The 25,797-nt window shown below is 37.2% G+C and overlaps 1 protein-coding gene across 1 annotated transcript; it reads right to left on the minus strand.

The window, feature by feature from the left end:
* Positions 1 to 20,072: 20,072 nt before the first annotated feature.
* On the minus strand, positions 20,073 to 25,478 carry LUZP4 (leucine zipper protein 4). The gene is made up of 4 exons (XM_067722687.1): positions 25,379 to 25,478; positions 24,112 to 24,227; positions 20,355 to 20,694; positions 20,073 to 20,320 (listed from the first exon to the last, which is right to left on the minus strand). The coding sequence occupies exons 1-4, from the start codon at positions 25,476 to 25,478 to the stop codon at positions 20,073 to 20,075; spliced, it is 804 nt and encodes a 267-aa protein (XP_067578788.1).
* Positions 25,479 to 25,797: the final 319 nt, after the last annotated feature.

Raw genomic sequence — 25,797 nt, forward strand, 5'->3', positions numbered from 1 at the left:
TTGTAGTGTTTTCCCTCATTTAAGCCCATTTAACGTAACAGAGCTGCAGTTTGAAGAATGGGCAGAATCCACAGTCAGCAAAGGAGCAAAAGAACATCCCAAAAGAGACAATAATATTGAAGCAAAGACCTGAACGATAAGGAGGTTAAGAGTATGGGCCCTGCAACTTGAGAGATCTGGGTTCAAATGCAGCTCTGCCACTTCTAGTTCTACCATAATTCCCCCTTCCTCAACCAATAGACTGTAATCAGTTGGTACATCCCAGGCTCCATCTCTCAGAAACCTGAGATCAGATGAAGGTGGCTGCATTAATAGAGCGCTGTAGATGCAGCCCAGCAGAGGGTCCTCCAACATCTACTATTATATGCTGGATAGAGTATTAGAGTGGACATGTAGAGGGGAGAGAGAGAGGGTGTTTGACATATGTAGAAAGTAAAAAGCAGAAAGACTGAAACAGAGGGAGAGAGGGAGATGGAGGTAGGCTCTATAATTTCACCTGTTCTTCAGTAGGAACTTTAGTTACCACTAAGGAGTGGTATACTGTACAACCTGAAACTTTAGCATGCATCACAGATTGCTGGGGCCCACACCCAGAGTTTCTGATTTAATAGGTCTGGGGTGAGGCATGAAAATTTGCAAGTTCCTCCTTTTTGCAAGTTAATACTATGGTTGGTGCCAAATGGGGCAAAAATGGAAAATTCAGTCAGCCTCTTTCTTTGTGCATGCACTGACAAATAGCTAGAGTGTTATTCTCTTAGCATTGATCAAACTGGTTGTTTATGCTCCTGTACTTCAATGTTACTCAAGGTAGAGAGGGAGAGAGTTGTGAGTTATACAGCTGCTGTGTAATATAGAAAAGAGACCATTTGGTTCTTAGAAAACATTGCTAGGTTCATTGGCTTATGCTGTTTCTCTTTACCCATTATTATTCATCATTAAGCAAGACACTGAAAACAGTATATATCTAGCCCATATTCTCTGTTGATAAGGGTATGAGAAGACAAGACTTTTCCTATTCTGTACATATTCTGTACAGCAATTTATCAATATGTATAACATTCTAAATAAGTACTATTTTGTTTAGCAATTCCACTTCTAGAAAATGATCATTTGGAACGAATTGGGATGTATTGCAAAGATATAGGTACATGGATGCTCATCACAAGTTTAATTTATAAAAATTCAAACTAGAAACAGCCTAAATGTCTAGCAATTGGGAACTGGACCGACACTGTGGAAAGCTTTACTGTGGAAGAAATCTTAGTGTCAAGAAAAGAAACATGGAGGTAGATATTACAGCTGTTACATGTATTTTGGGTATTTTGTGTTTTCTAAAATTTCTTCAATGAACATGTATTGGTTTTGTGATCAGAAGAAACATTCTTTCTCCAAATCACTTAATATAAATTACATTACAAAGGTTGTACATTGTCATTCTCTATATTCAAAATTAGGAATTTGCAGCAAAACTACAGCAAAGTATACCCACTTTAAATCAAACTGATGATTGTTTTGTTTCCCAACATAATGTCATTAGTAAGAGAATCTTTACCATCTGCTAATTTGGTTCAGAAAGCAATGCTATAAATGAGCCAGATTAGAACCCAACTTCTTCTATATTTCTATACTGTATTTCATTTTCCTTGCACAAACAACTATTAAATACGAAGACAGACTTTATGAAATTAAGCTAAAACCCACCAACATAATTATAAATACCAAATAATTATAAACCAATTTTTCAGTGTACTATAGCAATAGGCTTAACTGGACACAGATGGGGTTCAAATTACACTTTGATAATCTGTACCAAGATCATTATTACTTTGGACCCAAGCATCAGTGAACAGGAAAAAGGTCACATTTTAATTTAAACTTTATTAACTTTAATGTGTTCACAAAAAATGACAGTAGGACAGTTTAAAATTCTTACAAATGTTTGTCGAATGTAAAAGCATAAATTCCTAGAAAAATGTATAAGCTCAGGTACAAATTTATCATTTTAAAAATCATTTTTAAATGATTATTTTAAATCATTATCATTTTAAAATTTAAAAAGAGTAGAATTTAATCTTACTGACTGACTTTTGAGGCACAGAATATTTAGTTATAAAAGATATCAATTACCTTGCTCTACTGTCAAAACAGTCTACTTAGGTGTCATATGTGGGTTCTAGAGCTCAAAGAATAAATCAAACCAAAGCAAGAAATTCTCTAATGTTAAAAAGACATGTAATTCTGAAAAAATAGCTGTTTTCCTAAAATCTCTCACTGTAAATCACCTTCCTTCTTGCTCACCTGTCTGTTCTTTTATGCAAACAAAGCTAAACATTTTTTCTTTTATGTAGACACTTAGTTTTGACAGATTACTCACATCAAAGCTTACCTAAGGAAAAATACATCAACAAAAGCAATAAAAAGTTAAATATTGAAAAAATATGTATGCTCTTGCATAAAATTCACTACAATATCTGTTAACAGCAAATCTTTAAAAGGAAACAATACTTTGGTCTTCAAAACTGACAACTGTTCCTGGTGTTTTGTTCCTTTTCAGCAAAGAGAATCTCTCATCGAGTGAAAGCCTAGTCTGTGAAGGAGAGAAAAGCTGTATGACCTCAGGACGTTAACAATGTTACAAAATACTCATGAAACATGGTTACTAAAAGTAGACAGGTGATTGTTGGAGAAGACTGTGAGTGACAGAAGGAAGAGTGAATTTGAAGAAACTGCACAGAGCTCTTTTCTGTGATCCCGGAAGCAGGAAGTAGTTTGATCTATGGTATATCACTGAGGCCACCTCTTGGTCTAACAGTGGCATCAAAGAGCTTTAATTGAAGAGGTATGGAAGAAAGCATACTATTACCCCACAGAATAAGTGGGTAAGCTTCCACAGAGGAATGAGGGTCAGGTTTACTTCTATGGAGTGGAGATTAAATGCCTCAACTATGCCCAGGAATTTGGTAATCTGCCTTGTGAAGGTACCCCTATGCCCAAGTGATTTCCAATTGGTGTTATTTAGTCTATAACCAGATAAAATATCTCAAAGATCTCCCAAGACTTAACTTCTAGTTTCATCCTTTTATAGACTGCCACTGAGCCTAAGTTTCTTTCTCCATCTTCAAGAAATATCCTTTTCAATACCACCCCAAAACCTAAGTCAGAAACCAGATTGATACTGCTCTGAGGCCCAAGTGGGCTATATCCATTACTCTATACTGCCTATTTTACATTTATAGGTCATATACTTTTATGCAAAACACAATTAATCTGAATGTGTATGGAATAGGATGCTCTGGTTAATTTAACCTGTTGCTAACTGAAGGCTGGCAGATAACTCTTTTGGTTTCAACCCCCACTGTGAAAATCACTAAAAATACATTAGTATATTATTTTGCTTTAGTACGTAGTCTGGTAAACATGGTTGTCTTCTTGGCAAGCGAGAACCATGTTGAGCCTGAAGGCCACCACAGACGTAAACATATAGTACATTGAGCTAAATCCATGTGTAACTTGAAGTTCATTTAAAAAATAAGTAATTGAGGTTGGCTTATTTCATTGACCTCTGTGTCTTTTACGAAGATGGAATACAGGGAAGAAATTTCTTGTGTATTGGGGGCTCCAAATAGGCTCTGGTTAAACACATTTTTTCCTATACATAAAAGATACCCTTGGATATACCTAAAAGAGACATGAATTCTTTACCATCTCATGAACAACATTATCGTGCAACTCTATTATATTTACCTGATGACAGATTTTGTTGAAGTTATATTTCAGGTGTATTTCTTTGGTCCAGTAATGAGGACTCTTGGTTGTAGCATAGTTAGTCTTTAGGAATGAAGCTTTAATCTCATGTCTCATGAGTCTGTCAATTAAACATAATGTTTCAATTAAAATATATTTGACAGCCATTAATTAGCTGAGTAATGTTAAGCCATTCAATTTAACATCTCTAGGTGTCATTTTCACCAGCTATAAAATTAAGAAAGTATATCCAAGAAACTTCAAGGTTCCTTTTAATAGTATTAAGATTACAAGTACTGAATCTGGACTATAGCATTCAAGAGGATCACATGTAGGCATTAATCTAGCCTTTTTCATATTGTCACTTCAAAACCACTAGATGAGGTTTTCTGCTGTTTAAATGCCAAAGCAGTTTTGCTATTATTTAAGTACGGTCATGCCTATAGGCATTTTGGAACAAAAGTAGCCAGTGCCTCCATATACAGAGAAAATGGATTAGTAGTTACCTTGGGCAGGGGGGCAGAAAGGGAAGGGAGTGAAGGGGGAGTAACTATTAATGGGTACAAAGAGTTTCTTTTGGGGATAATGAAAATGTTCTAAAATTAGATTATGGTGATGGTGCTACAATTCTGTTAATATACTAAAAGCCACTGAATTGTATACTTTGAATGGCTGCTAGTGGGTGTGGTTTCTGCTTTGTATTATTATAACAGCTGTTCATGTAAATAAACAGTACAGAAGTTTTTGGTTTTTAATGGATGGCTAAATAGTTCAAGGGGAAATGTTTACCACATGTAATGTCTTAGTTTTTGGGGGCTGATATCACAAAATACATAGACTGGTGGTGGTGGTGGGTTATAAACAACAGAAATTTATTCCTCACGGTTCTGGAGGCTGGGAAGTCCAAGATCAGGGTGCCAGCACGGTCAGGTTCTGATGAATGCCCTCTTCCAGATCGCAGACTGCCAGCTTCTAGCTGTCTCCTCACAGGGTGGAGTGGGCAAGGGAGCTCTGTGGGGGTCTCTTTTATAAAAGCACTCATCCCATTGGCTCCACTCTTACGACCTATTCACCTCCCAAAGGCCCTACCTTCTAACACCATCACATATGAATTTTGGAGGGACACAAACATTCAAACCATGGCATGTAGTCACATTCTATCAGAGGTAGAGAACAAAAGCCCAAATGCTATGTGGTTATCTCGATAGTGCCAGCTAAGTTGCTGTGATCAGTGGCCTTAAATAAGGCAAGTATTTTTTCACTGTTGCTTTTTTTTCTGATTATAAATACTGCTCCTACTAGGACCCAACTGGACCAAAAATAGTGTTTGATTTGGAAAAAAGAGAGTGCTCTGAGTGATTAAATAAACATTGGTTTCCTAATTAACTTTTAATTATAATTTCTCTTTCCCTTTCTTTACTTTTTGGATAGCATATCATAGAATGTGTGCATGTTTTTTGACTTATTGAACAAAATAGGTTGCATTCTTAATTTTAAAACCAGGTAAGTGTAACATTCTGGATGTGGTAGGCAGAATTCTAAAAATGGCCCCCAAAGAGTTCTCTCAGGACTGTGAATATGATAGCACATGCATGAATATAATACCTTATCTGGCAAAAGAGATCTTATAATTTGTAAAATTACTAATAAATTGACTTTAGGTAGATTATGCTAGGTTATCCGGGTTGGCCTAATCTAATCACATAACAAAAACAGAAGAGGGGCCAAAAGAGGAAGTCGGAATAATTCAAAGAGTGAACCAAACATGACATGCTGTTGGTGGTTTGAAGATGGAGGAGGCCCCACGTGAAAGGGAATTCAGGCTGCCTCTAGAAGCAGAGGGGCTGCTGGCTGACAGCAGCAAGGAGATAGAAACCTCATGCCCACAACCTCAAGGAAATGAATTTCCCCAACGACTAGAATAAGCTTGGAAGCAGATTCTTTCCCAGAGCCTCCACATAAGAGAGCAAGCCAGGGCCACAACTTTGTTTTCACCTCCGTAAGACCTTAGGTAGAAAACCAGCCAAGCATACCTGGATATCTGAACTATAGAACTGTGAGATAATAAATGGGTGCTGCTTTAATCTGCTGTTTGTGGTAATTTATTTAAGCAGTAGTAAAAAACTAATACTCTAGGCTTTTAAAGAATTTAACCTCATCTTGTACTTGTAGAGAGACAGTATCGTAGAATAGAAAGCCCACAGGTTTTGTAGCCACACAAGCCAAATTTGAACGTATTATTCAAAATTTGAATTATATTATTAGTTGTATGACTTCAAGAAAATCAGTACACTCTATTGAGCTTATTTTATTCATCTGTAATATGGAAATGTTCATACCTGCTTCACAGGATTGTTGGGGATTAAATTAAATCACAAATGTAAAAGTGCTTAGCACAGTGCCTAGCACATAACAGGCACTCAGTAAATGCTAGCTATTATTATTAATCTGCTTCTATGTCCACAGCTCTTTCAACCCTTCCACAGATGCCTTTGGTTGGACCCATTTTAAAGGGAGTGTAATAGCATTCTTCCCTTCCCTGTTGTAGTTCTGAAAGGATACAGAAATGCTCCTAATAATCAATCACTGGCCAAAGTTCTCCATGATTAAAGGTAAGATCATTTGGAATATTGAAATTTACTTAATATATATTATTATTAAAGAGCAGAAGGATTTTAATCTTAAGATTGAAAATGAGGAATGGCACCAAATTCTTCCAGGTGACAATTCTTGCATGCCTTAAGTAGAAAGGGCACAACATCAAGACATTTATACTCACCATAGGAAAATGATGCAGGGGAATCTCAAACGTAAAGGCAAAATCGAGCCAGAAGTTTCTGGTTCTACATTAGGATTGTTTACAGAAATGTTATGGATTGTTCAGAATCAGATTCTAGAGGCCCCTACTAGAAGTTATATTTATTCATTTTTGTTTCATTTTTCTCCTAAAACGAATTAAAGTTAGTAGTACAGATGTCTGTCTGCAATTACCTTTCAAGTCTTCGAAAACTTTCAAAGGTGATGTACTCATTTTCCAGTGATATCTAAATGGGAAAGGTTGAAACCGATCATGCCAAAGCTTTCTTTACGCAGCATAGGTGCTTATTTTCTATACTTTAAATTGACTAACATTTCAGTGACAGTAGTCTTTTTGCTTGATCCTCAATCTAACATTCAATTTCAGATTTTTCTCCCCTATTCACAGATGCAAGAATGTCAAAGACAGTGGACCCTTAGAGATCAAGCAGTCCAACCCCCTTACATAACAAATAAGGAAACAGAGATTCAGAAAGATCAAATGACATCTAGTAGTGACCCAGAAGAAAACTCTCAAGATCTAGATATAGCCTGGATACACACACTACTTGTCTGCATCAAGGAGAAACATAATGACTGTAGATAAAATCCACAAGGTGTCCTTATAATCTTTACATAATAGACTTGTGACCTTGAGTGTACTCAAGATAGCTAAGTGAGATGGAGAACTGTATTATCCTAACAACTTAATTTTAGCAAGTCTCACTTCTACCCCAACAGACTTCTCAAGTGAAAGTTAGGATTTTTTTTTCAATAATTAACTTAAATCCCTTATTCCTGTAATTACTTTGTGACAACATAGTTTACACCTACGTGTGGTCAATGAGAAAAACCAAAGCATAATCAAAACATTCTATTCAAATGTTAATTGGCCCAGTTCACTCCATAACTAAACTGGTTTCAGTGCATCCAGTTATATATATCTGGTATTTGGTGGTCCAGCTGTTTTTATATGAAGTCCTAACCACAGTTACAGTTTGGACGTGGATTTGGTATTAAGAGCCTTACAAATAATACAGCAGCCAAGAAATCTGTAGAGCCAGTAGATTATAAAAGCAGAATAACACATGGAGGTATTCTTAAAAGTTAATGTTTACAGAGCAAATATTTTCTTGTTAGAAAGTTCATGTTTATGTTGGAAGCAGATATGTTTACTTGTAAACATGCTACTGAAGGCAGCCTTGAATTCAAGACGCATGTGTGTCTAATGACAATGACTCCATGAGTTAAACAGAGCCTCACATACCCTTACCCCATACTCTACTGGCAACACTAGTTAACAGGGTCCTTGCCAAGAACTTAAGAAAGATAAGAATGCCACTAGAATGGATGTATAATGTATATGGAAACCAGTAGTAATCATGGCAGATTATCCAAGAGCTTAAACTAGGTGGTAGAGAGGCCAAAGTTGGAGAAGTGAGAATAGGAGCCATGGAAATACAGAAAAAAAGGGTAGGAATTAGAATTGGAAACTACTGGGAGAGATATTAGCTAATGTGATTATTTCTAAAATAAGTTGGTCAATGCCATTTCCTTCCTTAAAGTCCCTCAGTAGTTCTGCATTGCGCTCTGTATAGAATCCCTACTCTAGCATGGCCCATGCTCCATGATCTGGCTCCTGACTCTACCTCTCCACTCTCACCCCTCAACAGTTCTGCCCACACACTCTACACTTGAGCTCAATGAGTTTCAAACTAATTTTTAAAGTGAAAGAATCCCTAGTTCCAACAAAATCTTACTTGGTATCCCAATATGTAAAATACTGAAAAGCAAAACTGCCTTCTTTGGCTCCTGAGGCACCTCTTCACAACCCCTAGAACCCTGAAGTACAAAGTTTAAAAACCACTGCAGTCTGGCCAAACTAAACTAATTGCAGTTTACAAAATATGCCATGCTTTCTTTCACTCCTATACCTTTACATATGATGTTTCCTCTGACTGGAATGCCTTTTCCACCTTTGCTGCTTTGCTTACTCCTACTCAGCCTCTAGGACTCAACTCAAACACTATCTCCTCTACGATGTTCCTTGACTTCCCTAGCTGGTTTGGGATTCTCTCCCCCATGCTGCCATAGTACCTTGGGCATACCTCTAAGTATTTATACTATGCTGCTCTCTCTCTCTCTCTCTCTCTCTCGCTCTCTCTCTCTCTCTCCCCCTTCCTTCCTTTCTTTCTTACTTTCTTATAAAGATTCTTTCTCAAGTATATAGCATATACCTGGCAAATAATAAGAGCTCAATAAATGCCGAATGAAGAAATGAAATACTACAAAGAACTAGAGGAAGAAGGGGACTGAGAAAAGGCCATTGAATTTGACAAGAAAGTAATAAATTTTTTTTAACATCTTTATTGGGGTATAATTGCTTTACAATGGTGTGTTAGTTTCTGCTTTATAACAAAGTGAATCAGTTATACATATACATATGTTCCCATATCTCTTCCCTCTTGCGTCTCCCTCCCTCCCACCCTCCCTATCCCACCCCTCCAGGCGGTCACAAAGCACCGAGCTGATCTCCCTGTGCTATGTGGCTGCTTCCCACTAGCTATCTACCTTACGTTTGGTAGTGTATATATGTCCATGCCGCTCTCTCGCTTTGTCACAGCTCACCATTCCCCCTCTCCATATCCTCAAGTCCATTCTCTAGTAGGTCTGTGTCTTTATTCCTGTCTTACCCCTAGGTTCTTCATGACATTATTTTTTCTTAAATTCCATATATATGTGTTAGCATACGGTATTTGCCTTTCTCATTCTGACTTACTTCACTCTGTATGACAGACTCTAGGTCTATCCACCTCATTAGATATAGCTCAATTTCGTTTCTTTTTATGGCTGAGTAATATTCCATTGTATATATGTGCCACATCTTCTTTAGACATTCATCCGAAGATGGGCACTTAGGTTGTTTCCATCTCCGGGCTATTGTAAATAGAGCTGCAATGAACGTTTTGGTACATGACTCTTTTTGAATTATGGTTTTCACAGGGTATATGCCCAGTAGTGGGATTGCTGGGTCATATGGTAGTTCTATTTGTAGTTTTTTGAGGAACCTCCATACAGTTCTCCATAGTGGCTGTACCAATTCACATTCCCACCAGCAGTGTAAGAGTGTTCCTTTTTCTCTACACCCTCTCCAGCATTTATTGTTTGTAGATTTTTTGATGATGGCTATTCTGACTGATGTGAGATGATAGCTCATTGTAGTTTTGATTTGCATTTCTCTAATGATTAATGATGTTGAGCATTCTTTCATGTGTTTGTTGGCAGTCTGTATATCTTCTTTGGAGAAATGTCTATTTAGGTCTTCTGCCCATTTTTGGATTGGGTTGTTTGTTTTTTTTTTATTGAGCTGCATGAGCTGCTTGTAAATTTTGGAGATTAATCCTTTGTCAGTTGCTTCATTTGCAAATATTTTCTCCCATTCTGAGGGTTGTCTTCTGGTCTTGTTTATGGTTTCCTTTGCTGTGCAAAAGCTTTGAAGTTTCATTAGGTCCCATTTGTTTATTTTTGTTTTTATTTCCATTTCTCTAGGAGGTGGGTGAAAAAGGATCTTGCTGTGATTTATGACATAGAGTGTTCTGCCTACGTTTTCCTCTAAGAGTTTGATAGTTTCTGGCCTTATATTTAGGTCTTTAATCCATTTTGAGTTTATTTTTGTGTATGGTGTTAGGGAGTGATCTAATCTCATACTTTTACATGTACCTGTCCAGTTTTCCCAGCACCACTTATTGAAGAGGCTGTCCTTTCTCCACTGTACATTCCTGCCACCTTTATCAAAGATAAGGTGACCATATGTGCATGGGTTTATCTCTGGGCTTTCTATCCTGTTCCATTGATCTATATTTCTGTTTTTGTGCCAGTACCATACTGTCTTGATTACTGTAGCTTTGTAGTATAGTCTGAAGTCAGGGAGCCTGATTCCTCCAGCTCCGTTTTTCGTTCTCAAGATTTCTTCGGCTATTAGGGGTCTTTTGTGTTTCCATACAAATTGTGAAAGTTTTTGTTCTAGTTCTGTGAAAAATGCCAGTGGTAGTTTGATAGGGATTGCATTGAATCTGTAGATTGCTTTGGGTAGTAGAGTCATTTTCACAATGTTGATTCTTCCAATCCAAGAACATGGTATATCTCTCCATCTATTTGTATCATCTTTAATTTCTTTCATCAGTGTCTTATAATTTTCTGCATACACATCTTTTGTCTCCTTAGGTAGGTTTATTCCTAGATATTTTATTCTTTTTGTTGCAATTGTAAATGGGAGTGTTTTCTTGATTTCACTTTCAGATTTTTCATCATTAGTGTATAGGAATGCCAAAGATTTCTGTGCATTAATTTTGTATCCTGCTACTTTACCAAATTCATTAATTAGCTCTAGGAGTTTTCTGGTAGCACCTTTAGGATTCTCTATGTATAGTATCGTGTCATCTGCAAACAGTGACAGCTTTACTTCTTCTTTTCTGATTTGGATTCCTTTTATTTCCTTTTCTTCTCTGATTGCTGTGGCTAAAACTCCCAAAACTATGTTGAATAAGAGCGGTGAGAGTGGGCAACCTTGTCTTGTTCCTGATCTTAGTGGAAATGCTTTCAGTTTTTCACAATTGAGGATGATGTTGACTGTGGCTTTGTCATATATGGCCTTTATTATGTTGAGGAAAATTCCCTCTATGCCTACTTTCTGCAGGGTTTTTATCATAAATGGGTGTTGAATTTTGTCAAAAGCTTTCTCTTCATCTATTGAGATGCTCATATGTTTTTTCTTCTTCAGTTTGTTAATATGGTGTATCACGTTGACTGATTTGCGTATACTGAAGAATCCTTGCATTCCTGGAATAAACCCCACTTGATCATGGTGTATGATCTGTTTAATGTGCTGTTGGATTCTGTTTGCTAGTATTTTGTTGAGGATTTTTGCATCTACGTTCATCAGTGATATTGGCCTGTAGTTTTCTTTCTTTGTGACATCCTTGCCTGGTTTTGATCTCAGGGTGATGGTGGCCTAGTAGAATGAGTTTGGGAGTGTTCCTCCCTCTGCTATATTTTGGAAGAGTTTGAGAAGGATAGGTGTTAGCTCTTCTCTAAATGTTTGATAGAATTCGTCTGTGAAGCCATCTGGTCCTGGGCTTTTGTTTGTTGGAAGATTTTTAATCACAGTTTCAATTTCAGTGCTTGTGATTGGTCTGTTCATATTTTCTATTTCTTCCTGGTTCAGTATTAGCAGGTTGTGCATTTCTAAGAATTTGTCCATTTCTTCCAGGTTGTCCATTTTATTGGCATAGAGTTGCTTGTAGTAATCTCTCATGATCTTTTGTATTTCTGCAGTGTCAGTTGTTACTTCTCCTTTTTCATTTCTAATTCTATTGAGTTGAGTCTTCTCCCTTTTTTTCTTGATGAGTCTGGCTAATGGTTTATCAATTTTGTTTATCTTCTCAAAGAACCAGCTTTTAGTTTTATTGATCTTTGCTATCGCTTCCTTCATTTCTTTTTCATTTATTTCTGATCTGATTTTTATGATTTCTTTCCTTCTGCTAACTTTGGGGGTTTTTTGTTCTTCTTTCTCTAATTGCTTTAGGTGCAAGGTTAGGTTGTTTATTCGAAATGTTTCCTGTTTCTTAAGGTGGGCTTGTATTGCTATAAACATCCCTCTTAGAACTGCTTTTGTTGCATCCCATTGATTTTGGGTTGTTGTGTCTCCATTGTCATTTGTCTCTAGGTATTTTTTTATTTCCTCTTTGATTTCTTCAGCGATCACTTCGTTATTAAGTAGTGCATTGTTTAGCCTCCATGTGTTTGTATTTTTTACAGATCTTTTCCTGTAATTGATATGTAGTGTCATAGCATTGTGCTCAGAAAAGATACTTGACACATTTTCAATTTTCCTAAATTTACCAAGACTTGATTTGTGACCCAGGATATTATCTATCCTGGAGAATGTTCCATGAGCACTTGAGAAAAATGTGTATTCTGTTGTTTTTGGATGGAGTGTCCTATAAAATCAATTAAGTCCATCTTGTTTAATGTATCATTTAAAGCTTGTGTTTCCTTATTTATTTTCATTTTGGATGATCTGTCCATTGGTGAAAGTGGGGTGTTAAAGTCCCCTACTATGAATGTGTTACTGTCGATTTCCCCTTTTATGGCTGTTAGTATTTGCCTTATGTGTTGAGGTGCTCCTATGTTGGGTGTATAAATATTTACAATTGTTATATCTTCTTCTTGGATCGGTCCCTTGATCATTATGTAGTGTTCTTCTTTGTCTCTTCTAATAGTCTTTATTTTAAAGTCTATTTTGTCTGATATGAGAATTGCTACTCCAGCTTTCTTTTGGTTTCCATTTGCATGGAATATCTTTTTCCACCCCCTTACTTTCAGTCTGTATGTGTCTCTAGGTCTGAAGTTGGTCTCTTGTAGACAGCATATATATGGGTCTTGTTTTTGTATCCATTCAGCCAATCTGTGTCTTTTGGTGGGAGCATTTAGTCCATTTACATTTAAGGTAATTATCGATATGTATGTTCCTATTCCCATTTTCTAAATTGTTTTGGGTTCATTATTGTATGTGTTTTCCTTCTCTTGTGTTTCTTGCCTAGAGAAGTTCCTTTAGCATTTGTTGTAAAGCTAGTTTGGTCGTGCTGAACTCTCTCAACTTTTGCTTGTCTGCAAAGGTTTTAATTTCTCCATCAAATCTGAATGAGATCCTTGCTGGGTAGAGTAATCTTGGTTGCAGGTTTTTCTCCTTCATCACTTTAAATATGTCCTGTCACTCCCTTCTGGCTTGCAGAGTTTCTGCTGAAAGATCAGCTGTTAACCTTATGGGGATTCCCTTGTGTGTTATTTGTTGTTTTTCCCTTGCTGCTTTTAATATGCTTTCTCTGTATTTCATTTCTGACAGTTTGATTAATATGTGTCTTGGCGTATTTCTCCTTGGATTTATCCTGTATGGGACTCTCTGTGCTTCCTGGACTTGATTAACTATTTCCTTTCCCATATTAGGGATGTTTTCAACTATAATCTCTTCAAATATTTTCTCAGTCCCTTTCTTTTTCTCTTCTTCTTCTGGGACCCCTATAATTCGAATGTTGGTGCATTTAATGTTGTCCCAGAGGTCTCTGAGGCTGTCCTCAGTTCTTTTCTTTTCTTTTTTTTTTTTTTTTGCTTTTTTCTGCTCTGCAGTAGTTATTTCCACTATTTTATCTTCCAGGTCACTTATCCATTCTTCTGCCTCAGTTATTCTGCTATTGATCCCTTCTAGAGTATTTTTAATTTCATTTATTGTGTTGTTCATCATTGCTTGTTTCCTCTTTAGTTCTTCTAGGTCCCTGTTAAATGTTTCTTGCATTTGGTCTATTCTATTTCCAAGATTTTGGATCATCTTTACTATCATTATTCTGACTTCTTTTTCAGGTAGACTGCCTATTTCCTCTTCATTCGTTAGGTCTGGTGGGTTTTTATCTTGCTCCTTCATCTGCGGTGTGTTTTTCTGTCTTCTCATTTTGCTTATCTTACTGTGTTTGGGGTCTCCTTTTTGCAGGCTGCAGGTTCGTAGTTCCCGTTGTTTTTGGTGTCTGTCCCCAGTGGCTAAGGTTGGTTCAGTGGGTTGTGTAGGCTTCCTGGTAGAGGGGACTAGTGCCTGTGTTCTGGTGGATGAGGCTGGATCTTGTCTCTCTGGTGGGTAGGTCCACGTCTGGTGGTGTGTTTTGGAGTGTCTGTGGACTTATTATGATTTTAGACAGCCTCTCTGCTAATGGGTGGGGTTGTGTTCCTGTTTTGCTAGTTGTTTGGCATAGGGTGTCCAGCACTGTAGCTTGATGGTCATTGAGTGAACCTGGGTGCTGGTGTTGAGATGGAGATCTCTGGGAGATTTTCGCCGTTTTTTATTATGTGGAGCTGGGAGGTCTCCTGTGGACCAGTGTCCTGAAGTTGGCTCTCCCACTTCAGAGGCAGAGCCCTGACTCCTGGCTGGAGCACCAAGAGCCTTTCTTCCACACAGCTCAGAATAAAAGGGAGAAAAAGTAGAGAGAAAGAATTAGTAGAAGTAGGAAGAAGGAAAGAAAGAAAGAAAGAAAGAAGGAAAGAAAGGAAGGAAGGAAGGAAGAAAGAAAGAAGAAAAGAAGGAAAGAAGGAAAGAAAGAAAGAAAGGAAGGAGGGAGGGAGGGAGGGAGGGATGGTGGGAGGAAGGAAGGAAGGAAGGAGGGAAGGAAGGAAAAAAGAAAGAAAGAAGGAAGATAAAGTAAAATGAAATAGAGTAAAATATAATAAAGTTATTAAATTAAAAAATAATTAGTAAGAAAACAAAAATATCAAAAAAAAGAAAAAAAACACAAAAAACGGACGGATAGAACCTTAGGACAAATGGTGGAAGCAAAGCTATACAGACAAAATCTCACACAGAAGCATACACATACACACTCACAAAAAGAGGAAAAGGGGAAAAAATCATAAATCTTCCTCTCAAAGTCCAGCACCTTAATTTGGGATGGTTCGTTGTCTATTCATGTACTCCACAGATGCAGGGTACATCAAGTTGATTGTGGAGCTTTAATCTGCATTTCCCTTTCTCTTCTTTGTTCTCACAGCTCCCAGGGGCTCAGCTTTGGATTTGGCCCTGCCTCTGCGTGTAGGTCGCCAGAGGGCGTCTGTTTTTCGCTCAGACAGGACGGGGTTAAACGAGCCGCTGATTCGGAGGCTCTGGCTCACTCAGGCCGTGGGGGAGGGAGGAGCACGGAGTGCGGGTCGAGTCTGCGGAGGCAGAGGCCGGCGTGACGTTGCACCAGCCTGAGGCGCGCCGTGCGTTCTCCCGGGGAAGTTGTCCCTGGATCCTGGGAACCCGGCAGTGGCGGGCTCCCCGGAAGGGAGGTGTGGATAGTGACCTGTGCTCGCCCACAGGCTTCTTGGCAGTGGCGGCAGCAGCCTTAGCGTCTCCTGCCTGTGTCTGGGGTCCGCGCTTTTAGCCGCGACTCGCGCCCGTCTCTGGAGCTCCTTTAAGCAGCGCGCTTAATCCCCTCTCCTCGCGCCCCAGGAATCAAAGAGGGAAGAAAAAGTCTCTTGCCTCTTCGGCAGCTCCAGACCTTTTCCCGGACTCCCTCCCGGCTAGCCGTGGTGCACTAACCCCTTCAGGCTGTGTTCACAACGCCAACCCCAGTCCTCTCCCTGCGCTCCGACCAAAGCCCGAGCCTCAGCTCGCAGCCCCGCCCGCCCCGGCGGGTGAACAGACACGCCTCTTGGGCTGCTGAGTGCCAGTCGGCACCGATCCTCTGTGCGGGAATCTCCCCGCTTTGCCCTCTGCACCCCTGTTGCTGCGCTCTCCTCCGCAGCTCCGAAGGTGCCCCGAAAGTAATAAATTTTTGATAGTAAAATTTAATAGAAAGGTAGGAACTGAAGTCAGATTCAAGAAATGAATGGACAAATAGAAACACCTGTGAGGTTTTAACTGTATCTGGAAGCCTGTTAGAGGTTTTGTTCCTATTTAAAGAATATTCGTATTTGCCCCTATATTCCAGTGGGGATTTCTCACTTCACATTGAAAATCCCTTCAATAATGAATGAGTGTGTATACATACATATATATGTATGTGTGTATATATACATGTGTGTATATATATTTATATATATATAAATTGAATCACATAAAATTAATTAGAATGTAAGAACTTTTATGGTTATCATGTTAATATTGCCACAATGAACACTGAAGGAATGATTATAATAAGTTTATATAATCATCATCATAGTAATGATAAAATAATAGGAATTCCAATGTATAGAATGCTTACCACAATCCTGTTTCTAGCCTAAAATGTTTACATATATTTCAATTAATCATCACAACAACCTAAGAGGCCAATATTGTTCCCATTTTGTAGCTGAGAAAATAGGCTCAAAGGAACTTGACCAAGTTTCCTCAGCCACCATGTTTCATCAAATCTAAGATACCATGATTGTAACATGTACTGTTATTTTATGTACCACTAAAAAGATTTTAAGTTTTCAATTTAACTATACCATTAAATGCAAGACATTTCCTGATTTCAGAGATATTGAAAACTGAAAAAAAAGCATGTCTTAGAATTGATTAAATATGAAATTAAGTGGTAGAAACATGATTCTATCCAAGTGTGAATCCAAAGCCCCTGTCATTAGCTACTAGATCATAATACTTAGATTTCTTTAACCATCTCATAGATATCTTTCATTCTAATCTCATTCACAGGGGAACAAAACTAAGATTTACAGCAGGGGAGGTCACTTGCTCATGGTCATACACACAGCTACTAAGGGGATTAGCCAGGCAGGGAAGCCAACTCTCTGAGACCCAGACTAGACCGCTTTACAGTATATCACATTACTATTTAAGCTAGCCTGTCTTTTCCTGCAGGTAGAAGTACTGGAAGAAATACCAGAGTGTCATGTGTAGGGATAAATATTAGGTGTTTCAGGTAGGAGCTACATCTACTCAATTTCATCTAAACACTTATGTCAAACACACATGTTCTGTATTAAAGATGAAAGTTTCCAGCAAAATGGACTTAATTGGCTTGCTCAATATACTATTTACTTCATTTCTTGTAATTCCTGTTCATAGATCTTCAGTAAATAAATAGTAAAATAAAGACAATGTCCTGAGGATTCAACGGTTGTAAAAGATTGTTTAAAATATTAAGTACGTGCTACAAATAAGTTTTATTTGTATTATTCTTTCTCACTTTTGTCTAGTGCCCACTTAGAAGCTAAATAATATAAGGTAGAATGGGGGGTAATGGAAGAGGAGCAGGAAACTTTTTTGTGCAAGCAATTATCCAAAAGGCTGGAAACACTTGACTCATGAAGACATGTATGACATATGTGGCTTCTTCCTACATTTGATGTTGGTAAACAGGTTTTAAAATATATTAATCATCAATATAAGTAGATGCCAACAAAGACACAGGAAGAAAGCCTATTCAAATGAAAATCTGTAAAATCACACAGTTTCTCTGCTATAAATTTGAAAGTGCTGATACTTACACTTGGACTCATGTTCATTGTATCATTTCTTTGCTGCATCTCTTTCTGTAAGTATTCACTCCAATTTTTCTTTGCAAAAGTCCTGATATGAATCATAAATGGTGATGTTTTAAAAAGCAATCATTTATTTTGAAAGATCCAAAGATCTGATTTGTTGATTATAATCAGATTTGAATTTACTTCAAGAATTACTTTGAATGATGTAGTGGTAATGAGATATATCAGTTATCACTCTATAATTGGAGTTTAAATGGCAAGCACTCCAAAACTAAGCACCTCATTTCCTCTGAAGCTATTTTCTGTGTTTAGAAAAGCTTTCATCAGGTAGACAGCCCAGCTAATGCAAAGATATACAGATTTTGCCACTCATTTCTTGTAAGCTACTTAGCGGAGGTTACGAAGAAGTTTTTCTTTTGTTAAGCTTTACTATTTACATATTACTCTAGCCAAGGAAAACATCTGACTGTGGATATAATTACCAAATCAGGAAAAAGGAGCAAAAGCTGAAATTGTTATCAGGTATCTTGGGGGCGTTAAAAATACAAATTCACACCTTGTTTACAATAATAAATCCTCTTTAGAATTTTAAAGAATCATACTGGTTTTTCAAAATTGAAAAAAGTCATTGTAAGTCCCCATAAATAAATAATATTCCGAATATGCTACCATATTTTATTCCAGATGCTTGCCTAGTTACCTGTCTTTTGTTCAGACCACATTGGGCTTCTACATTGGTGACTTATTTTTTTTTTTTAAGGTAGAAATGCCTTAAAAATTAAGGCAGAAGTTTAGCATTTCTGGTTTGTCTTTTGGTGAAGCTAGCCTGAGTGGTGCATAAGCCAACTCCAGGTCTTAAGGATATTATTAAACCTAACTGGTCAACCTATATGTATATATATATATATATTAGAATGGAAAGTTATGGAATAGAAGAATTAATCTCCAAGGGATCAATTATCAAAGTATATTAATTTTCTGTACTTTATGTGTTCTTTAGTAAGAGTTCTACATTTGATAACTTTAACCAAGCAAGAATTACTTACTTGTGCTAAGGATACAAAAAAAAATTATAATAATAGAAGATAAAGGAGAAAAAACTGAGCAGAATTGTTCATTATATTTTAAAATGCACTTGTAAAATGACAGAATATGTCATTGGAAAACAGTAAGTGGAATTTCAGTGCCTTAGTGGAAGTGTTATATCACTTGACAAACAAAAATGGATGTGTAAAATGAAGCAAAACATGAAAATTCCTGATAAATGTAGAAATAATTGCTTACCATCAGTGTTAAACATATGTTAATTTTTTTATAGGAAACTGTTTGTATACTGCTAATATAAGTAGGGTGGGGCCTTTAGCATTAAAACGGTGCCTACATCAGACATTGTCTATATACACAATAACCCACATATACATTGTGGAAATAATTTTTTTAGCTGAAAACTGCAACTCTATGCAGTTAATATGACCTAAAGTATTTGACTAGACATTTATAGGCAATGCAAAATGAAGGCAATCACTGAGAAATTTAAATTAAAAATAATGTTTTTACTCAATTACCTAGCCAATTACAATAAAAATGTCTTGAGGTTTTTAAAACTCAAACAATCTGCAATACTATTAAATTTCTCTGGTCCTTTTGTTAGGGCGGACAGACCTAGCCTAACAGTTTTATAAGGCAATAGTGAATATACACAATATTCAAAATATATTTAGGTTAGGGTTGCAACTATGCATAAGCTAGACCTCTCCTATGTTCTGATTTGTGGAAAGCAGAAAAGTTCAGCTGCCTGAAGATACACCTATTATTTGTCTGTTGAGGGCTCCCTGAAGACTCTTTAGAAAGGAGGTAGAGGAGGGAAACAGAGGAATTCATTATCAGAGATTATATATTATCAATCTAGCATAGTTCATTGTTAGATTAGCTAGCCTAGCAAGTTGGAAGGTTCAAAGAGAATGGAACACTGAGTCAATATACTTTGATTGTGGGAAAGGCTCAGTAGGAAAGATTGAGTACATTGGAGCTCTTCCAGGGAAGCTGACCTAGATGGAACAACTTAATTAGGGTAATTAGGAAACTGGATGATAGCTAGAGGGCATCAGTAAGTTGAAAGAATATTGATGCCATGAATACATCACCTCTATTCTATTAATATCTTTGTCCCAGTTCAATTCTGTTTCAACAAATACATATTTAGCCATTAAAATATAGATATATAAAGCATGCCTTTACATTTCCATATCACTCAACACATTAATAGTTAAGTACTCATTGTTTTTACCTGTTAAATTCAATTTCTACTGATGAGTATCTTTTATATCTCCGTGATTGGTCATGAGATCTCTCTGATTGACCATGAAATCTCCCTGTTTGGCCATAAAATCTCCCTGATAGGACATTAGATATCTTTGAATGGTCATGAGATCTCTCTGAGTGACTGTGGAATCTCTCAGAGTGGTCATGCGATCTCTCCGACTGGTCATGAGATCTTTCTGTATAGCTACGAGATCTCTTTAATTGGCCATGAGATCTCTTTGATTGACCATGAAATCTCTCTGATCGGCCATGAGATCTTGCTGATCGACCACGAGATCTTTCTGATCGACCACGAGATCTCTCTGATTGGCCACGAGTTCTTTCTGATTGACCAGGAGATCTTTCTGATTGACCACGAGATCTTTCTGATTGGCTACAAGATCTTTCTGATTGACGATGAGATCTCTCTGCTTGGCCATGAGATCTTTCTGATTGACGATGAGATCTCTCTAATTGGCCATGAGATCTTTCTGATTGACGATGAGATCTCTCTTTTTGACTACGAGATCTTTCTGATTGACGATGAGATCTCTCTGATTGGCTACGAGATCTTTCTGATTGACAATGAGAACTCTCTGCTTGGCCATGAGATCTTTCTGATTGATGATGAGATCTCTCTTTTCGGCCATGAGATCTTTCTGATTGACGATGAGATCTCTCTGCTTGGCCATGAGATCTCTTTGAGTGGCCTCGAGATCTCTCTGAATAGTGTTGATTTTCTTCTGATTGGCCTTGAGATCCTTCTGATTGATGTTGGTTCCTCTCTGATTGGCCTTGATTCATCACTGCTTGGGCTTTAGAATTTTCATTGCACTTCTCCTGCAAAGAACCGCAATTTTGAAAAACAAATGAAACATATACCCTATTGATTTCATTAACTCATAATGATATTTTGTTAAGCCCATTTCTATGGGAAACTCTTTTTTTAGAATTCCACTGCCTCTACTTATTTTTTTCTTTTTTGCGGTATGCGGGCCTCTCACTGTGGTGGCCTCTCCCGTTGCAGAGCACAGACTCCGGACACGCAGGCTCAGCAGCCATGGCTCATGGGCCCAGCTGCTCCATGGCATGTGGGATCTTCCTGGACTGGGGCACGAACCCGTGTCCCCTGCATCGGCAGGCAGACTCTTAACCACTGCACCACCAGGGAAGCCCCACTGCCCCTACTTTTAAAGACTAAACAGTTTTCAGGACTAATATGTAGAAAGCTCTGATCTCTCATGGCATTGGCACAAAGAATATTATGCATATAAAACTTTAATAAAATGTTTTAAATATGGAAAATTAACTGCTTTGTGAATTTGAATATATTCCAAGGTCATACTCTACCTACCATTTTCTGGATCTGTGTTTTACCTAAAGAAACAACCAATTCTTTAACTTTATAGTTGAGAGACAGAATATGTAATATTTTGTAGCACAAATCCTTAGAACCACAAGAAAGTGTTCAAAATCATACTATTTATTCTTCACCTGTTCAGAATCAGGTGAAAAAGAAACTATCAACTAACACAATATTGTAAATCAACTATACTTCAATTTAAAAAAAACTTACAATAAATTATCTATCTCTTCTATATAAATTAATACTTAATTCTAGAGGGAAAGACAAATAAGTGAGGGGATAGGTAGCTATAAAGAAAGCAGAAGGTAGGCTTAATACTGTTAAAGTAAACTGGCCTGACAACAACTCAGTCTTTCTACCTTTTCACTTTTTAAATCAAAAGGGCAGTGGAGTGAATCAGTCAAATGGAAGTAATGAAACCCTTGACAAATCTCTATGATGCTACATAAATGTAAGTGGACAAAGTCATATGGACCATGCTAAGAAATCAAGCTTTCCACTAGCAAATAGTGCCTGGCAAACAAAATATGCCCTAGCTCTGACATTGTGACTTTGTAGTATAACACTACCAGAAGCTGAATGCAACTATTAAAAGGAAGGGGAGGTATTGGTATAAAGAATATTATTCACATAAAACTTTAGTAAAATAAAAAATATGACAAATCTGCTGCTTTGCTAAAGCATAAAGCCATAGTCACACTCCAGATTTTCTACTGTAAAACATAAATAAGGAGATTGGGTGGAATGCACATGTACATTTTCTTTTCTAAGTGACTAGTGTTGGGAACACAGTGGGTCAGCAGGAAGGATTGAGACCTATCTCTTAAAGACCCATATGCATCCAAGTACCTTTCCAAAGGAACTTGTGGTCTTTTTGCAAATGTTTATATAAAAATTAATTTCGTCAAATTGGATACCACAGATTTCTACCTTTAGAAAACAACAGAAATTATCAAAAACAGAAACTTTCCTCATAAACAACAGAAACTATCAAAAAGAGTTGTGTTGAATAAATACAATCGTGTTTTACTGATATTAAGATTAAATCTTGTGAAATACAAAGCTAGCTTATTAGAATTTCAAAGCATGATTGAAAGCTGTAATTGTTATTCAATTTATTGGTAGAATAATTATGTTTACATTTTAATACATTTCTATATTGCAGAGTACTTTTTTCCAGTGAGTTCTGCTATAATGACAGTCTCAAATGTCTGAAAAGTATGAGAAATAGAAAGATGCTTTCAGGGCTTCCCTGGTGGCGCAGTGGTTGAGAGTCTGCCTGCCGATGCAGGGGACATGGGTTCGTGTCCCGGTCCGGGAAGATCCCACATGCCGCAGAGCGGCTAAGCCCGTGAGCCATGGCCGCTGAGCCTGCGCGTCTGGAGCCTGTGCTCCGCAACGGGAGAGACCACAACAGTGAGAGGCCCGCATACCACACACACAAAAAAAAAAACCTCTAAAAGAAAGATGCTTTCAATTTGAAAATACTATTTTACAATATTCTTAGTTCATTTATGCGTTTCATACTGTAATGTAAGCTCATGTCCTTCTTTCCAAACTTTATCAAAAACTTTCTCACCTTACAGATTAAATACCATCTCCTCCGTCAAACTTTCACAAATCCCCTTAATCAGAATGAATTGCTGCATCCCCACAATATATAACTTATAACCCTGTTAGAACATGTATTGTAAACTGCCTGGCATTAAATTTCTTTCTTATCTTTCTTTCCCACCACCACATATAATATTTGAAGCAGGGCTGTTCTGGTACCTTGCATAGTGCCTAGAATAGACATTTAATTAACATTTGCTAAATCAATCCTCTAAATATTTGAATATGCAACATGTTCTCCTTCCCCCCAAATTTGCATTTATATAATTTGGCAAAAATGGTTTAAGCTCCCAGAACCAACATTTTTTACTAACTGACCACATAACACTTTAAGAAGAATCACTTTATAGGGCAAGCTGAAACCGTAGTATCAATGTTAACTTATGAATCTGGATATGAGCACCTCTAAAATTTCTGTCCAGTGACTGGCTCATCTATACAAGTTTAGAGGCGATGGATTTACCACCATAAAATGTACAACTATAGTAAGTCCCATCTGTTGGTTCCAGAGTTTATGTCATACACTAATGTCATCTGACTTTTAGTTTTTACAATTCTTTCACAAGTCTACTAAAACTGTTTTTATACTAAAACTTAAGATCAACAACTCTTATTATATAAGGACAAAAATGAGAATGATTATACAAGACAAATCATGAAAACAGTCATCTCTTTTGGCATTTTATAAATTCAAAATTTCTAGCAGTGATTGAAAATAGCAAAAATAAATGTTTATTAAAACAGTTACAGGGGCTTCCCTGGTGGCGCAATGGTTAAGAATCTGCCTGCCAATGCAGGGGACACGGGTTTGAGCCCTGGTCTGGGAAGATCCCACATGCTGCAGAGCAACTAAGCCCATGTGCCACAACTACTGAGCCTGTGCTCTAGAGCCCGCGAGCCACAACTACTGAGCCCATGTGCCACAACTGCTGAAGCCCGCGTGCCTACAGCCTGTGTTCTGCAATGAGAGAATCCACTGCAATGAGAAGCCCACTCACTGCAACGAAGAGTAGCCCCCGCTCACCACAACTAGAGAAAGCCTGCACACAGCAACAAAGACCCCAAACAGCCAAAAATAAATAAATAACTTAATAAAAAAAAACAGTTACAGAGGAAAAATCAATTAACAAATATTGAAGTTAAATTATGCTTCAGGCAGCATGGGGGAGTACTAAGAAACAATCCCCGCTCTTAATAGAATTTTAAATAATCCTTAATATTAAGAAATATATTAAATTTAGGACCTTTATATTGGTTAATTTTTGGTATTTATTTACCTGCTTCTTTAAAGGCTGCCTGTTTAAAGAGCTTTGTCCAGACTTGAATCCAAAAGTTTCTCCGTTTGGCTTTTCATCATTTCTTTCCTCAACGTTGTTTATGAATCTTGAGTATCCTTTAAAAAATAATTATTTTCTGTATTTTCAGTCAGTAAATTCAACATATCTTTCAGAAGTAATACCTGTGATCTCATTGTTTTCAAGCTATGCACTGGTATTTGCAAAACTTTTGATATTTCATTAATCTGATATCACCTGAGAGTCTCGGTGAACTCTAGAACAGTCTTTGCCATACTATTTCTATTTGTATACCTTAATACAGTAGTCTTCTCTGTATACAGCACCTCAAATTTGGTTTCATATGCCACCAAAGTTGGACATATTATCTGAAATTCATTGAAAGAATACTCTAATAGAATAAAGAGAGATGCAGAGAAACTGTTTTGTATTAATCATGTGAATATTTGCCTCAACCATCTGCTTTGATCTGGGTGTAAAGACAGCTTAAGGAATGATCAGAGAATATAGTTCTCCAAAGGCTCACGAAGATCAATTTTATGTTTAGTCAGAAACATGAGATTGGCCCCCTTACCATTCTTAGCAGCTTTGCCCCTATAATAACCACCATCCCTCCTTTTCTCAGAAACTGCTAAGCCACTGAAGGATTCAAACAAATACTGTAAGGAACATGGGTAGACAGCTGGAAGGGGCTCAGAGTACACACAATGTCAAGACGGTTCCAACCTGTTCACTAGACCATGGAGATCATTAATTGTTGAAAAGAATTCTCTACTATGGCAATACACAGCACGTTCACATTAAAATATGCACACTGCATTGACCAATGTGATTAGGGATACAAAAGGCTTTCTTCACGTTCTTCTGCACTCTCTTTGTCCTACAGCATTTATTTTTTCAAAATGTGGATGCCATGGTGCTCAGGCTATTAAAAATACTCTTAACCCTTCTGTATTGCCTCCTTAAAGTGGAACTGGACCATCTAGACACGCTTGGGAACAAGTACAAAACATTTCTCATTCTTATCCTGCTCTCTCTTAAGGAAGTAACTCATATAAATTAAAAATTTTGTTTTCATTTGTCATGGCATAAATTTTTACCAATCCTGTATGCATACATTTCCAGGAAAGATAAAACTAGCAACACAGTGCAACTTTAGAACACATTCCAAATTTGTGAGTTTGCTTTCCCAGTTACTCACAAATATTTCAGACTCTTTTTACCACGTGTGATTTTTTGTATACTTTACCTCTCTGCTGGTGATGCTTATCAGCATTTGATTGCTGTCTTGAAACTGAGGTATTTTTTTTATCGTTCTGTGTCTCATTCTTTATTTCTTCAGTGTCCATACCTATCTTTCTAAGTATTATAATGTCATCTGTATTAGAAAACACAGAAAAAAATAAAGACAATGAAAAAAGCTGAATTACAACAATGTGTCTCAAGAGAATAATCTATATTCTTACCTCATCATATTTTAGAATATTTAAAAAATTGGTAGCCCTGAAAAATAACACTATAATAATAATGAACTTGTAAAACCATAACAAAGATCAAACAATGCAGACATTTTAGGGTTAGTTTCCTGGAACAATAAAGAGAAAAATTCCTGTTAAACAGATTTATAGTAACTTCATTTATGCAAAAATAAAATACTCTCAGAATATA

This window comes from Pseudorca crassidens, chromosome X (assembly GCF_039906515.1).
Source record: "Pseudorca crassidens isolate mPseCra1 chromosome X, mPseCra1.hap1, whole genome shotgun sequence".
Classification (NCBI taxonomy): domain Eukaryota; kingdom Metazoa; phylum Chordata; class Mammalia; order Artiodactyla; family Delphinidae; genus Pseudorca; species Pseudorca crassidens.

Bases quoted from the DNA above. Each gene is read 5' to 3' on its own strand.
- LUZP4 (XM_067722687.1), bottom strand. From the start codon at position 25,478: ATGGACACTGAAGAAATAAAGAATGAGACACAGAACGATAAAAAAAAT. The intron at 24,228-25,378 runs GTAAAGTATACA...TATTTTTTAAAG, and splicing joins TAAGCATCACCAGCAGAGAG to GATACTCAAGATTCATAAAC. The intron at 20,321-20,354 runs GTCAATCAGAAA...CCAATTAGAGAG, and splicing joins TCAAAAAGAGAGATCTCATC to ATCTCATCGTCAATCAGAAA.